The sequence below is a fragment of the Gigantopelta aegis genome, chromosome 3 (assembly GCF_016097555.1).
Source record: "Gigantopelta aegis isolate Gae_Host chromosome 3, Gae_host_genome, whole genome shotgun sequence".
Classification (NCBI taxonomy): Eukaryota; Metazoa; Mollusca; class Gastropoda; order Neomphalida; family Peltospiridae; genus Gigantopelta; species Gigantopelta aegis.
Window position 1 is genome coordinate 13707446 of NC_054701.1, and position 15671 is coordinate 13723116.

Sequence of the window (15671 nt, forward strand, 5' to 3'; positions counted from 1 at the left end):
GATATGAGACGAATCGTAAAATAGGCGTTCTATTTGACTGGTTTGCGCTCATAAACAAACACATTAAAAAAATATTAATCTGAAAAAATATCTGCAGGTTAGTATTGTCTACTCTATTATTTTAATCGCCCATAAACCTAATTCATAATTGTCAGTAAAGTTGATTTATGAAAAATGTCATTCAGCAGGCCTGTAGAAACTGAGAGGGGAGGGGAGGGTGCACATGCCCCCATCGGAGGATAAATGTACTGGATTTGTTTCGGTTCTACTCCATATATATAAAGATAGAACTCCGGCTTGTGCTCTCGTATTAGATATTGCGGACCCCCCCCCCCCCCCCCCCCCCCGCCAACCACTCCTACTTCAGATAATATTGATATCCTTCCTATAGCCATGGCAATAGGACTACCGTAAAACTGGCAATTCTTTCCGCTGTCACTGTTCGTAATGCGTGCGTGCAGTTTTGCACAATGCTATGGGAACAAAGACTCGAACTAACAGCGTAACAGCACAGCAGCAGGCGATAAAACGTCAGAAAAACATCTGCGAACACCCAGCAAAGTGTGTTATTTTATGACAAATCTCGTAAAGAGTGTGCAAATAATAAGTGGGCGTGTGCCAACGGTTTAATGTACTCACATTCAAAGGCATACTCCGAGTGCTCGCTCCCATCCACTGCTACTACGACTAGCGGTTCAGTGCTGGCCATGGCGTGTACGTACAATCACACTCGCTCGCTCTCTCGCAACTGGAATTGGAATCTAGACTGCCGGGTTATCTCTCTCTCTCCCTCCGTGTCGCCGTCTCTTTCTCGCTAGGTCTCTCCCACCACGTGAGTCTCCGTAACAGCGACTCGGCTAGATCGATATACACCGGCGCGCCATTTTGAACAGTTTAAATACAAATTGTTAGTTAATCCAGAAGCGGGACTTAGGGGTGGGGTCGGGACGCTGAGTCCACCACCAACCCCGAGATGTTTTCCCCACAGTTTATTTTTATTAAAGCATTAACATTATCAGTGGCGTGGGCGGGATCTAGCTCAGTCGGTAAGGCGCCCGCCTGAGGTACTTGCGTAGTAGGATCGAAGCACCTCAGTGGACCCCATTCGCTGGTTTGTTTTTTTCATCTCAACAACTGGTATATCGAACGCCGGTGTATGTGGTGTCCTGTCTATGGGAAAGTGCGTATAAAAGATCCCTTGCTACTACTGGAAAAACGAAGTGGCTTTTCTTTAAAGTAAAGTTTGTTTTATTTAACGACGCCACTAGAGCACATTGATTTTTTTTATCTTATCATCGGCTATTGGAACGTATGATCATTCTGACACTGGTTTCTTTTAGAGGAAACCCGCTGTCGCCACATAGGCTACTCTTTTACGACAGGCAGCAAGAGATCTTTTATTTGCGCTTCCCACAGGCAGGATAGCACAAACCATGGCCTTTGTTGAACCAAATATGGATCACTGGTCGGTGCAAGTGGTTTACACCTAACCATTGAGCCTTGCGGAGCACTCACTCAGGGTTTGGAGTCGATATCTGGATTAAAAATCCCATGCCTCGACTGGGATCGGAACCCAGTATCTACCAGCCTGTAGACCGATGGCCTAACCACAACGCCACCGAGGCCGGTTGCTTTTCTCTAAGACATTGTGTCAAAAATTACCAAATGCTTTAAACATCCAAAAGCCGATGATTCATATATCAATGCACTGGCGTAGGAAGCGGGGGGGGGGGGGGGGGGGGGGGGGGGGGGGCATGTGCCCCCTACTTTTCAGATATTTTATTTCATATTTGCTTTATAATAGTGTAAAAGTGTGTAAATATAAAAGTGTGATCCCCACTTTTTAGCACCTCCCTGCCCTCGTGCAATGTGCTGTAGTAGTGTGGTTAAACAAAACCAATGTGAACGTTTGTCAGTGGCATGTCAATGTCGCCTAGCTCTCGCCAACTAGTTGACAGGTACCATGTTGGTCGTTACGTTCATTTAACGTTAGGCACAAAAACCAGTCCATCGAGCGAGCGATCGCCCTCCTGAACATGCCCCTGAACAACACATACCATGTTTGTTTTTTATACCAGTCGTGGATCACAATCTGGGAGGGGGAAACCCAATAAGTGAATGGATCTACCAAGGGGGTTTGACCCATCTGGACCCAGTCAAATCGTTCACACACGTTATGGAATCCACCACGAGCACCTTCCCGTCCCTCCTCCGACTTCACACACATTCATTCTACAGGTGTTTATAGAACCATCTCATTTTAGGACTTAGACTTGATATTACGTATTTAAACTACAAAGAACATGGTATTTCCTTATAAACTATCTCCACCCACACGCACACTATAATTTATAAATTTAAGGCTGCCTTCTCGAATTTATCATCCACATTTGATATTTTTGGCAAATCTGGATCAAATGATGCAGTAAATATTAATTCGTCATGAACGCTAAGAACGTGGGATTGCCTTCTTAGTCGTTTACCTGTATGTGGCATCCAATAGCTGATGTATTATTTTGTGCTGGTATGGGGCGTCGTTAAACATTAATTCATTCTGTTGTTCACCCACATTTACACTGTATTTTCCATGGCGACACACCTGTTTGTTGACAGTTGGCCATATACGTGGGTAGTTTTGCCTACTTTGAAAAAAAAGAAGTTTCAGTTTCCCAGGAATACGTCATTGTCCGAGTTACACGCCAGGTCCGAGCATCGGAAATGAGATACAGCCAAAGTCCGAGTGATTATATATTGTCTTGAACTTTAGTATTGCGACAAAGGATTTTCACCCACATCTTAATCTTTTATCGATTGGTTTGTATATCAGTTTTATTTTACACTCTATACAAAGCGTTAAATGATTAACAAACCAATACCACTGGAATATCTTCTGGTCATTAAAACTAATAAATTTGCTTTTAGTCCAACAATACAACTATTTAATTTAGTTCTTTCACGAGAAACAACTAAACGTTTACAATATTATGGATCCCCTGTGCGTCGTAATGAGCCGAGAATTTCCGAATGATTCCGAATGCACTTATCGGATAGTTTGATCGAGACTAAGAGGATCTAACGAAATACATGGAGCAGAAGTGGGAGCTAAGTTAAATCCGAGAAATTAAAGTGGCGGGAATTAGAAGTCATTGATTATTGCCAGTTGGCTTTACGGTCGCACAGCCGCATGATAAACAGTGATATCTGGAAGAAAAAATGTATGATAAAATTAAAATATTTAGAGCGGTTCCTGAATTTATCGCATGGTGGTGGGTGTGGGTTGCTCGAGTGTCCTTTAGCTCTGCTCTGTGTATGGAAATCAACATATAAACATAGCTAGAGAACACTTGAGCTATGGTGTGAGCAGACACACTTAAACCCGCCACCTATAAAATAACATTTTATTTAAATCAAGTATGCATACCAAAAAACAACAACAAAAACCCACCGGAGAGTCAACTCCCCCTACCCCCACCAAAAGTTTGTTTTGTTTAACAACACCACAAAAGCATATTTATGATCGTCTATTGGATGTCAAACATTTGTTAATTCTGACACATCAGAGGAAACCTGCTACATTTTTCCTAATGCAGCAAGGAATCTTTTATATGCATTTTTCCACAGACTGGAAAGCACATACCACGGCCTTTGACCAGTTGTGGTGCACTGGATGGAACGAGAGAGAAAAAAACCCAATCAGTTGAATAGATCCACCGAGGTGGTTAGATCCTGTGACGCAAGCACCTCAAGCGAGCACTCAACCAACTGAGCTACATCCCGCCCCCTTCCACCACCAGTACTGGAGCACATCTTCACAGTCGGGCAAAAACGATGGACGGAAGGAAACAAGGACTGTTTTATATAACGACGCAATCAACACATTTTAATTACGGTTATAATATGTTGTCGGACATATGGTTAAGGACCACACAGATAACGAGAGGAAACCAGCTGCAGCTACTCAATGAACTACTCTTTCCGATTAGCATGAGATCTTTGTATCCAACAGACAGGATAGTACATATCGCGGACTTTGTTACATCAATTTGGGAGCACTGGCTGGGACGAGAAATATCCCAATTGGATCGATCCTAGGTTGTCCATGCATCAGACGAGCTCTTTACCATTTGTTCGGCAAAAACGATGGAGGCTCAAGTAAAATGAGCTAGCTTGAAATTTTTTCACCATATATTTCCATCAATCTACTCACAATAATTGTTGTAATCCATGCACAAATAAGGGTATCGCTGTTTGATACCCATCTCTCACAAAATAAAATTTAATTTAAACCAAGTATATACATGTACATAGAGAAACAAATTGCAACACACGTATTGCGGTATTGTGCCTGCCATCTCTCCGCACCCCCTCCGTGATCAATTCTGGAACAGCCCTTGGTAATGGCACAGAGAATTAATCATACACGATGATCTCGAGAAGTCCTAATTGAATTGTCCAACAAACCGATTCTCTCCCGTGAATACATGTGTGGTCCAAACCTGGTCGTAACAGATCGATGTGTATCGCATCCAAGGCTTACGACCGGCGATTTGGTGTTCGCAGACTCGGAGTGATGTATTCCCCTTATTAAGCTCCACTACAATTTGCAACCATAATACGACAGGAAACAGACAAATGCTAAATTTGTTCAATCTTGCTGCTGCTGCTTAATGTGATATCGACTAGATAAAAAATTTTAAAAACACAAAAAAAAAAGACAAAAAAGAAGAAGAAAAGAAAAGTAAGCGAAAGCTGCAGTTTGTCACAATTTTACAGCTGTCGAAAATGCACCACTGCGGAGATATATTAACTTCTGGACGTAATACAATCAGACTTTAATAAAAGACCTGCAAATTTGGTCAAGGGATGATGATGGCAGACATAGGAACACAAGAGTTATCTCATATTATGGACAGTTTGTGGGTGAAGCGGGCTTGGGGACTATACAAAGTTTGCCAAAGAAGAAAATGTAGCCTGTATCATAAATCTGGAAATTCCGGAGCTTGATTTTGGTACCAAGTTGGACTGACGCTCTTCAGCAGTTCCTGTATACAGGTATATGGGGCACACCTGGGTCATAGGTTTCGTAGTCGGGTGTGTGCTGCCGTGAGGGGTCACGAGATCGGGAAAATACCTATCGTGGTCAGCATTAAAGGGACACTCCTGAGTTTGCAATTATTGTATCATGTTCCCGACTAGTCGAGCCTTTTAACGACTACTGTTCACATGCAATGTATTTTCTGGTTTAGAATTACGGTGTCAAATATATTCAATATGTTTCAGGCCTGGTGCTTATAAAACTTTTAGTCTAGACTCAAGACTCTAATGGAGTCTGAGGCACTAATGTCATGACAACTCCATACAATTTTGTATGCGTGTGACGTCATTAGAGATTAAGTCTGGACTCTAAAAGGTTTTATAAGCACAGGGCCTGGTCGTCATAATTAGAATTTTGTCTACCAGTAATTCCGTACGTACGAAAAAATATATATTAGATAATAAAAATAAAAATTAAGCTGCTACAAACATTAGGACGATAAATGAATCCCTAATGAAAATCGAGACACTGGTGTTGTAATCAAGAAACTGTACTTAACGTGTAATGTTTGTTGGACACACCTTACAATGGAAGTTAACTAAGGACAGTCCCTTTCACGAGTTCCACATTTTAATTTCATAAGCAGGCTGTGAGAAATATATATTTAAGCATGGCTGTTCCAGGTAAATCTGTCAGCAGGGCTCACCCTTGATCAAAAATGCCTGTAGCCAAAAAAATTAGCCAAATTGCCTTTTTATTAGCCACAATAAAATTGTTGTAGCCACAATTGTTTTGCTCAGTACTGCATCTAGAGTATTTATATATGAATATGAAAATGCATCGTTTTCATCTAATTATGTAGACCTACAATTTTGGCTAACACAATTTCTTTATGGCTAATAAACATCCCATTTGGCTATTTTTTTTCAGCTACAGGCATTTTTGATCCAGGGTGATCCCTGCACAGTAAGAATACGTGCGCTGTCCCCAACACTGAACCTTTGTGACTAACGATCTCAACTGCAGTTCCTTTTGTAGGCAAAGTTCATAGTTAACGGTCATTTTGGACCTTAATAGTTAAATAGAAAGCACCGAAAAGGAATGTTTACTTAACTGCACCTTAGCACATTTTTGATCTACATTTGTTTCGTGTTTGACATATAACTATTTCAACATTTGATCTACATTTGTTTCGTGTTTGACATATGACTATTTCAACATTTGATCTACATTTGTTTCGTGTTTGACATATGACTATTTCAACATTTGATCTACATTTGTTACGTATTTGAGATATGACTATTTCAACATTTGATCAAAAGTAAGACAGGAAACCCGCTGCCTCCACAAAAAGCAAAGTTTGTTTTCTTTAATGACACCACTAGAGCATATTTGGTTTATTAATCATCGGCTATTGGATGTCAAACATATTTTATAAATATGCACTTTCCCATAGACAAGTCAGTACATAACACGACATTTGAGGTATCAGGGCGATACATCAAACAGAAGATTTTAATATTGTAAAAATATCGACCTCGGGGAGTTGTTGGTTATTAATGAATATGCGACACGCGTTAGGTTTAAACATATTGGATTTACACCAACAGAGCTCTGGATCCTGTCTGCCGATATATCATACGCTGCAGAATAAATGCTGACGGCGTTTTGGAGTACTTTTGGAAAAATCAATGTTCTCTGGATGTGTTTGTATCTGTTTGGAAACCTAAGTAGAGCTGAATCCTGCATTACGCACTTGCACTGTAAAATTCTTAAAATATTAAACAGACTATCTGGTTTCGCTTTCATTGTGACACGTTGTCGACTAACAGAGCATTTTTAACAGCTAAAATTAAATATTAAATACATTTTATTTTTTAAAATGTCAGTGTCTGTCTATACAATGTGTTTTTGTTTGTTATTCTAATGTTTGTAGAAGCCAAAACTGTATTTGATCTCCAAATTATTTCGACACAGTGATTGTTTAAGGAAGAACAATAAAACTCGAGCTAACCAGAAACACATTCGAGATACAAAAACTAATATTCTAAATATTAAACTTTATTCAAGATATAACTTTGGTATTAAAATAGTATATTATTTAGAAATATGTTGCACTAGTTGTAAACTGAGGAGAGTTCCTTTAAGTGAACAAGAAACTTAATAAGGATCCCTGTAAACACATAACTAATATTGTTTTGTCTTCAGATGCTTGTTCAGTCTGTGATGACATTTTGCAAAGACAACATTTTGACCGTACGGAATGAACTTTTAATTTTGGAAAGATATGCACTGTTAATATATATAGAGGGAGAGAGAGAAAGACAGCCAGACTGACAGAGACAGATATGGATATAGATACAGAGACAAAGGGATAGAAACACACACACACACACACACACACACACACACACACACACACACACACACACGAACTTATAACGTTTAACACCAAAATAGATTTGTTTTAAAATAAAATGTTACCAATAAAGTTCTGCCCTTGTGTGCTTTAATATTACAGAAATACCATATAGGTACTCTGACCGAAACTGGTTAGAATTTAATGGGCTTACATGTGCTTAAAATATACACATTCTTACCAAACCGTCTTTCCAAGTCGACTGCGCGCAGAATGTAACTTAAAGGGACATTCCCGAGTTTTCTGCATTGTAAGATGTTTCCGACTAATAAAATATTTCTACGATTAAACTTACATATTAAATATATTTTCTTGTTTAGAATATCAGTATCTGTATATTCAATCTGTTTCTGGTCGTCTTAATATTTGTAAGAAGCCCAAACTGGATTTTGTCTTCAAATAATTTCGTATGTACGAAAACATCTTTTTTAGGAAATTAAATTAAATTTAACCTAATACAAATATTAGAACGATCAGAAACACGTTTAATATACAGCCTCTAATATTTTATGCAAAAAAAAAAATATATTTGATATGCAATAACATCCGTCAAAAAGTCTCTGTTAGTCGATAACATCTTAAAAAATGAGGCAAACTCAGTAATGTCCCTTTAATTAATAATAGGGTACTCGCTCTATGTACGATAGGTTACAGGATCGGTCTACAGCAGTGGATGGATCCATTTCGGTTTCTCATTCCATCTGCGCCGACTTGTCTTTGTTTGCAGGAACCTGTGTGATCGAAGAGGGTTTTTTCTATCATTGTCTAGGCTGTATAACACCAAATCGAATCCCATAGATGACAATAGTAACACGTGGCTAAAACTACCTGTGGCTAGCTCGAGTCACCTCCAGCCCTCCACTTACTGATATGTCCACTACAACATATCAATAAAGGGGGTGGGGGGGCTAGAGGTGACTCGAGCTAACCTGCAGCGTATCAATCAACATATACACCACGGATATAAATACTACAACCCATCACCTGTAAAGTAAATCAGAAAAAAAAAACTGGGGGTTAAGCTGCTCATTTCAGACATAACGGATAGCATCTATGACTGCCCAAGTTTCCCAAAACAATTGTCATGCTATTTTTAGTAGGATACCGCAGGTGTTTCAAGCATAATGGTAGTTAATACACTGACACTAATTCAAATTAAATTACAGGAAGCACTGGCGTAGGAAGCGTGGGGGGGGGGGGGGGGGGGGCATGTTCCCCCCACTTTGAGACATTTTGCTTTATATATGCTTTATAATAGTGTAAATATAAAAGAGTGCCCCCCCCCCCCCTCCCCCCACTCTTTGGCACCTTCCTACGTTCGTGTGAAGTTACTGGCTAGATGAATAACAAATACTGTCACATTTATCACCAATGGCAGACGTTGTGGTATTAACTGCTCTATCAAACGTTAGGTGCACCTCGAACTTTGACCCAGCCAAATGTTATTTTGTTTAAAACGACCTCTAGAGTCAAAATTACCATGTTGAGTAAGTAATAGCAGTTAATTATAATGCGCTGGGGTGTCGTTAAACATTCCTTTCCTTTCTGAGTGACAGCAACAAGTCTTTTAGGGGCGAATCCAGGAGATATTGTTCGGGGGACTAACGGGAACAGGGCACATGGACCAACTCATCAAAAAGGCATCCCAATGGAAAACAAATTAAAAGAAGGGGGGGGGGGGTATTTTAATTTGAGTATCGTGCTTATATCCAATCAGATAACAGTAAAAAATATGAGTTTTTAACAGTGTAGACAACACTGACACAAAGATCGACAACCACACAAAAACACACATGAACTCAGAGAGGCACACAAAATAACCTTACACACAAACATACACACCTACACACACGCGCGCATGCACACACGCATACACACACGCGCGAACACGCACACACACACACACAAACACATACACACAAACACACACACACACACACTACACACACACTACACACACAAAAACACACATACACACACACACACACACACACACACAAACACACACGCGCATACACACACAAACACACGCATATGCACACACAATCGTACACCATCTGAATACACTTCTCCTAACTTGAAACATCCCCAGCAACACGAATAAACCCCACACATCTTAGAGGCGCCAAATATTATTTTCTGGCTTTTAAGACACGTTAATTGAGTTCCGGTCGCCGAAACAACGTGTTCAATAATGTGTACATGCTTAACAACAACTATACTTACAATCGAAAGCAAATTCTGAATGTGGACTCATATCCAACGCCAAAATAACAGGTCGAGTTTGGTCCGCCATTACTGCGGAAACTTGTAAGGAAAGTATTGTCAAGTGTTTTCTTGGCAGACGTCACATCTTGGTCGCGAGCGAGCGGTAATTGCCAGACAACAGGTATATACAGCGCGAGACGTTAATATCTTCCAGGAACACTATCCGCTGCTTTGTATAGACGGTTTCCTTCCAGTTAATATAAACGAGCCGTTCTGTAATCGTGTCAAGAGAGATGGGGAGCTCTTCTGCCAAGGAGAAGATTTAATATCTATCCACCTCTGAAGACAAATTGCAAGATTTTCCCTTCTTCGTCTTCATTATGTTATACCGACGTGACCTTGGTTTGTCCTCTGTATTCTTCAAAATTAATAATGAGCAATATCGTGGAACGTTGCGCCGACTTATGCACATAATATTGCAGTAATCTGTTCGTTGTAGCCTGCGCGGATGCCTTGACTATGTCTAGAATGCCGTTATCTTGTTTGCCTCGTTAAAAACTGTGAACATCGTATTATCGTAATCTTAATGAGAATTCAAGCATCAAGCCTGCTGGTGTTTCCATCAACTTTATTTCTTTTTCATCTTATTACAAATTACGACTATTTTTGCAATATAATCTGAAAAGGGAATTGAGTTAGCCGGCCTGTTGGTGTTTCATTGAATGTTAGTTCCACAGCCTTATGCTTGGCACACACCTACCGAATGAATGAATGAATGAATGTTTAACGACACCCCAGCACGAAAATTACATCGGCTATTGGGTGTCAAACTACACATCTACCGATTAACGCCGACTTGATAGTGGCGTCAGCGTTAATCAATAGGTGTGTGCAGGGCAAAGACGCGACGGTCGCATCTAATCTCCAGTCTTGTCCCGATTAGACAGTCGCGTCGGCAGGTGTGTGCAGGTTCAAGTTCAAAGTGTATGCAGGTGCACATTTTTAAACCACTGCCGACTCAACAGTCGAGCCGGCATTAACCGATAGGTGTGCGCCAAGCATTACCCGCCTTAACAATGCATACGGATTAAAACTATTTTAACTAAGAAAGTTGGTATTGTCCATGACAACAGCAATGCCCGTAAAATGTTCACGCGATATGTTGAGTCATGACATTTGCATCACATAGCCATGGTTTTGGCGCCAGTTCCACTGTAAAACGTTTAATTCCGATATAGTTATGGCGTCACGTATTATAATTATCTCTTGTGAAGTCTGCATAATCATAATCTTTCTGGCTTTAATACTTAAAAAACTATATCAGTTATGCCTCATATACAATTTCCCAAAACTGCAGTATTAATATCTATACGACTGCTGTTTTATTTATTTTTCATTCGACTTTTCTTGAATTATTCTTGTGTGGTCATATGGTATATATGATATACACAAGGGCTCTATAGAAAGATGTTTTAATGGGGTATGGCCATATTACTTTATATAAAAGATGACTGCAGAGAAATATTCTGAATTGTTTAAATGTGGTATGGTCATATTGCCTATATATACAAGATCACGAAGCAGAAGAAGTTTGTTTTGTTTAACGACACCGCTAGATCACATTGATTTAATAATCCTTGGCTATTGGATGTCAAACATTTGATAATTTTGACATTATTATACAAGATGATTGCATAGAAATATTCTATATTGTTTAAACGTTGTATGGTCATAGCACTTTATATAAAATATTATTGCAGAGGAATATTCTGTATTGTTTAAATGTGGTATGGTTATATCGCCTGTATATACAAGATGATTGCAGAGAAATATTATGTATTGTTTAAATGTGGTATGGTCATATCGGCTGCATATATTCAATATGAAAAAAGTTTAAATTTTTTTTATTTAACGACACCAATAAAGCACTTTATTGTTTAAATGTGATATGGTCATATATATATATATATATGATGATTACAGATATATATTCTGTTTAAATTTGTCATCGTCATATCGGCTGTATGTAGAAGATGAAAAGTTACGTTTTGTTTTATTTAAAGCACATTGATTTATTAATCATCGGCTGTTGGATGTGAAACATTTAGTAATTTTGACATTATAGTCTTAGAGAGGAAACCCGCTGCATTGTTCCATTAGTAGCAAGGAATATTTTATATGTACCAACCCACAGACATGATAGCACATACCACGTCCTTTGATATACCAATCTTGGTGAACTGGCTGGAACGAGAAATAGCCCAATGCCCATCAATGGTGATCGATCCTAGACTGACCGCGCATCAAGCGAGCGCTTTACCACTGGGCTACGTCTCGTGCCATATCGAAGATAAATGTTCTTTGTTGTTGTATATGCTGTATGGTCATACCGCCTGTATATGTACGGTATGATCACTATAAAAAACGTTCTTGGTGTTGTTTTGTTTTTAATTTTTGTTTTGTTGTTGTTGTTTTGTTTTAGTCGTTTGTTTTGCCTGTATACATAAACGAACTCAAATATAATACTACAGGATAATAATAAATAATAAATAAACCAGGACTGCAGCATTTGTCTCCATGTCAGCTAACAAACAAAATATTACACAATACGAATATAGAGACGTTTTAATATTCATTACGATATAGAGTGTAAATACAGGTACATCTGGTTATAACAGAAAAAAACGCATGCCACTATAAATTTTTCCATTAATCAATGTCCTTAGTACATCTGTTAAAATACATTAAATGATAGTCTAATCCTTCTAATCCTGGGAATACACCAACAGTAATACGCATTTAGGATTCCCAACAATAGTCAGAATACGTCTAGAGGATTCTCATGTAAACAGAATATGGAGAGAATTCTCACATAATCAGAATACGTCTAGAAGATTCTCATGTAAACAGAATATGGAGAGAATTCTCACATAATCAGAAAACGGCTAAATGATTATCATGTAAACAGAATGTGGAGAGAATTTCCACATAATCAGAACACGGTAAAACGATTCTAATGTAAACAGAATATGGAGAGAATTCTCACAAAATCAGAATACGTCTAGAGTATTCACATGTAAACAGAATGTGAAGAGCATTTCCATATAATCAGAATACGTCTAGAGTATTCACATGTGAACAAAATGTGAAGAGCATTTCCATATAATCAGAATACGGCTAAAGGACACTTGAGCTACTACATAAGTTTGCGCTTTCTATTAGTAAAACCAGTTGAAGAACATGACGGGAAGACAAGATGGGAGCTTGTAATGTGCACCAGCGCTAGTATAGTAAATTAGTAAAATAACGTAAAAATATGATATACTAATAATAGTTAAAACTTAAAACTGCCACAGTATAACGTCCACTTGAGCTGCCAGATGGTTTGACATCCTTCAGAAGACTTCTTAAGAGTGGCAACATTCAGAAACAAAATCCATCATTTAATCTTCCATAATATCAAACCCATCTACGTTGTCTTCACGCCGCGACTCGTGAGAACAAACGCAATGCTGCAGACCACCACGACGACGTCTAACTCTTGTAGACAAGGACTGGGATGTTGGAGTGGTGCAGGACGCTGTCGCTGTTGCTGCCTATGATGGTCTTGCGAAGTTTGCCGAGCCCGCGGCAACCCATCACGATCAGCTTGGCATTCTGCGACTGCGCAAACTGGATGACCTCATGCCAGACGTGTGCGTGTTTTCCTTCCACTTTATGAAACTGGCCGTTAAGCTGTGTGAAAAAGAGATAAAAACACACTTTCGTAAAAACTCTTAAAGATGTGTTATCATGGTTACAAGTGCCAACTTTGTTACTTTTATATTTATCTGTGATAAGTATTTACAAACGTAATGTATACCAATAAGGCAAAAGAAACTTGTTTGCTACAAACCGACCTTAGCTTAAAAACAGGATCGACCTTTATTATTTTAATTGTGCCCCCAATAAAATAGATTTTTAAAAATCGCTTTAGGTCTACCATGGATTGTAATTGTATTCAGATAAAAAAAAGTTGGCGACAAGGTTTATACACCCTACCAAGGCAGTGAGTAGTATATGTTAATATACACACACACGCACACACGCACACGCACACACACACACGCACACGCACATACACACAAACATGCACACAAACATGCACACATATACTATAACTAGTGCAATACTAATAGTACATTACAATGTTTTGAAACAAATATAAAGAAGCTATATCGATAAACGCCACTACGGTGGAGTGAACTTAAAGGTGCAGACCCTAGTTTTAGCCCGTAAAAGTGGACACTACGTTTAGTTCATCTACAAACCTGTAACACCTCTGCATAAGGTTATATAACAGAGAGCAGCTAAAGTCTGTGATGTTTAAACAAGGAAATACCCTAAACATAACTAGATCTTGTTTAATAATCATTACTTCTCAGCCGAACGTGCGTTTTTAGAATTATGAAAATTACAACTAGGGTATTACAAAAACCTGGATGACCAGAACCACTTCTGATAAAATGTAAGTACCCCTAATTTAAATTATAAAAAACCGACTTTAATAGTAAAACAAATACGTAGTAGTTTTTAAAAAACAAGGGTCTGCCACTTTAAGTCAGTCAGTCTCTCTCTCTCTCTCTCTCTCTCTCTCTCTCTCTCTCTCTCTCTCTCTCTCTCTCTTCTCTCTCTCTCTCTCTCTCTCTCTCTCTCTCTCTCTCTCTCTCTCTCTCTCTCTCTCTCATCTTTTCCTCTCTCACTCATATTAGTTTTATATACTAGTTATCTCCCTTTGAATAAGTACAAAAACTCACACCAAACTGAGCCAATGCTTGAGTGTATTTGGCTTTCAAGACCTCGGCCGTCTTGTTGGTTTCCTTCACACACTCTTCCAGACGAGCCGGGCCTGTAACGATCGGTTAAAACATGTTAATACAATAACAATCGCAGAAAGCGAGTGAGTGATTTTAATAGTATAATATCAAACTAGGACAGTAGATAGCGAAGAGAGGCCGAGACAAGACGATTCCCCCATTAGGGTTAGGGACAGGTTCATTTTAGGGAGAGGGTGGAACTTAACAAAAAGAAGAAAAAAAGAGAAGGCAAATTCAATATTCTATAGCACACTAACGAATGTGAACGACAAAACCGTATTCCGATATCAAAATCTGCAAACGGCAGAATCGAAAAGATGTTAAAGGCATACTGCCACGGATTTAAGGACCTTATTTCTCTAAAAATGGATAATAAATAAAAATTAAATTAATTGTTGGAAACCAAATCTAGCTATCGCATCAGCTTAACTGAACTATGATGGAGTGAAACCCATGTCAACCCTCTCGGCAATTTTAGTTTTTGAATTATTGACCATCGCCATAATTCAATAATTTTTTTTTACAAAATATCATTAATAAATGGAGTATGGTGGTTATGAAGATGGTTGAATAAAGTACATTTAGAGGCAAATAAAATTATTTTTGTTCAGGTAATACTTTGTTAGACCATTAAATAGGTCAGTGGTCTGTGACAATATGCCTTTAAAAAAAAGTGGAAGGGAAGGGAACTCTTTTAACATGTCCCGAAGGTTCAGGCACGCCCACCCCGGATTTAATCTCTGACATCGCCAGTGGCCAATTCCGGGACAAAGAAAAAGTCGTGATTGCTTCCACTAATAGTTCATGATATTTCACGCGAACAGTTGTTCTTTCGTGTGTCGATTACCTAAGTTTAAATTGACACAGACGGTCAATCGGTTGCGTGGTGAATATTTGCTCAATGCAAGTTTGAGATCACCGATTAGACAATTTACTGCTGACGCTAATATAATTCACGTAACCAAACAATCGGTTACCTAGGGGAAAGTCACGCGAATCGACTTCCGGTTATCGTAGATTCTGAAATATTGTCCCATGAAAGTTAAAAGTTTATTTTGTTTAACGACACCACTAGAGCACATTGATTTATTAATGATCGGCTATTGGAAAACGTATTTTGTTTAACAACTCCACTGGAGCACATTGATTAATT

General features: G+C 38.9%; 2 protein-coding genes across 2 annotated transcripts in view; both read right to left on the reverse strand.

Moving 5' to 3' along the window:
• The window catches only part of LOC121367546 (universal stress protein in QAH/OAS sulfhydrylase 3'region-like), a 59713-nt gene extending 58725 nt beyond the window's left edge, over positions 1-988 (reverse strand). The window contains exon 1 of the mRNA XM_041491795.1: positions 640-988. Coding sequence (XP_041347729.1) covers positions 640-709 — 70 coding nt within the window. The 5' untranslated portion in view covers positions 710-988. The remainder of the gene's footprint in view (positions 1-639) is intronic.
• Positions 989-12273: 11285 nt separating this feature from the next.
• Positions 12274-15671, reverse strand: part of LOC121369487 — a 10747-nt gene continuing 7349 nt past the window's right edge. The window contains exons 4-5 of the mRNA XM_041494593.1: positions 14459-14550; positions 12274-13397 (exon numbers count right to left, since the gene is read on the reverse strand). Of these exons, the coding sequence (XP_041350527.1) occupies positions 13197-13397; positions 14459-14550 (293 nt within the window). The 3' untranslated portion in view covers positions 12274-13196. The remainder of the gene's footprint in view (positions 13398-14458; positions 14551-15671) is intronic.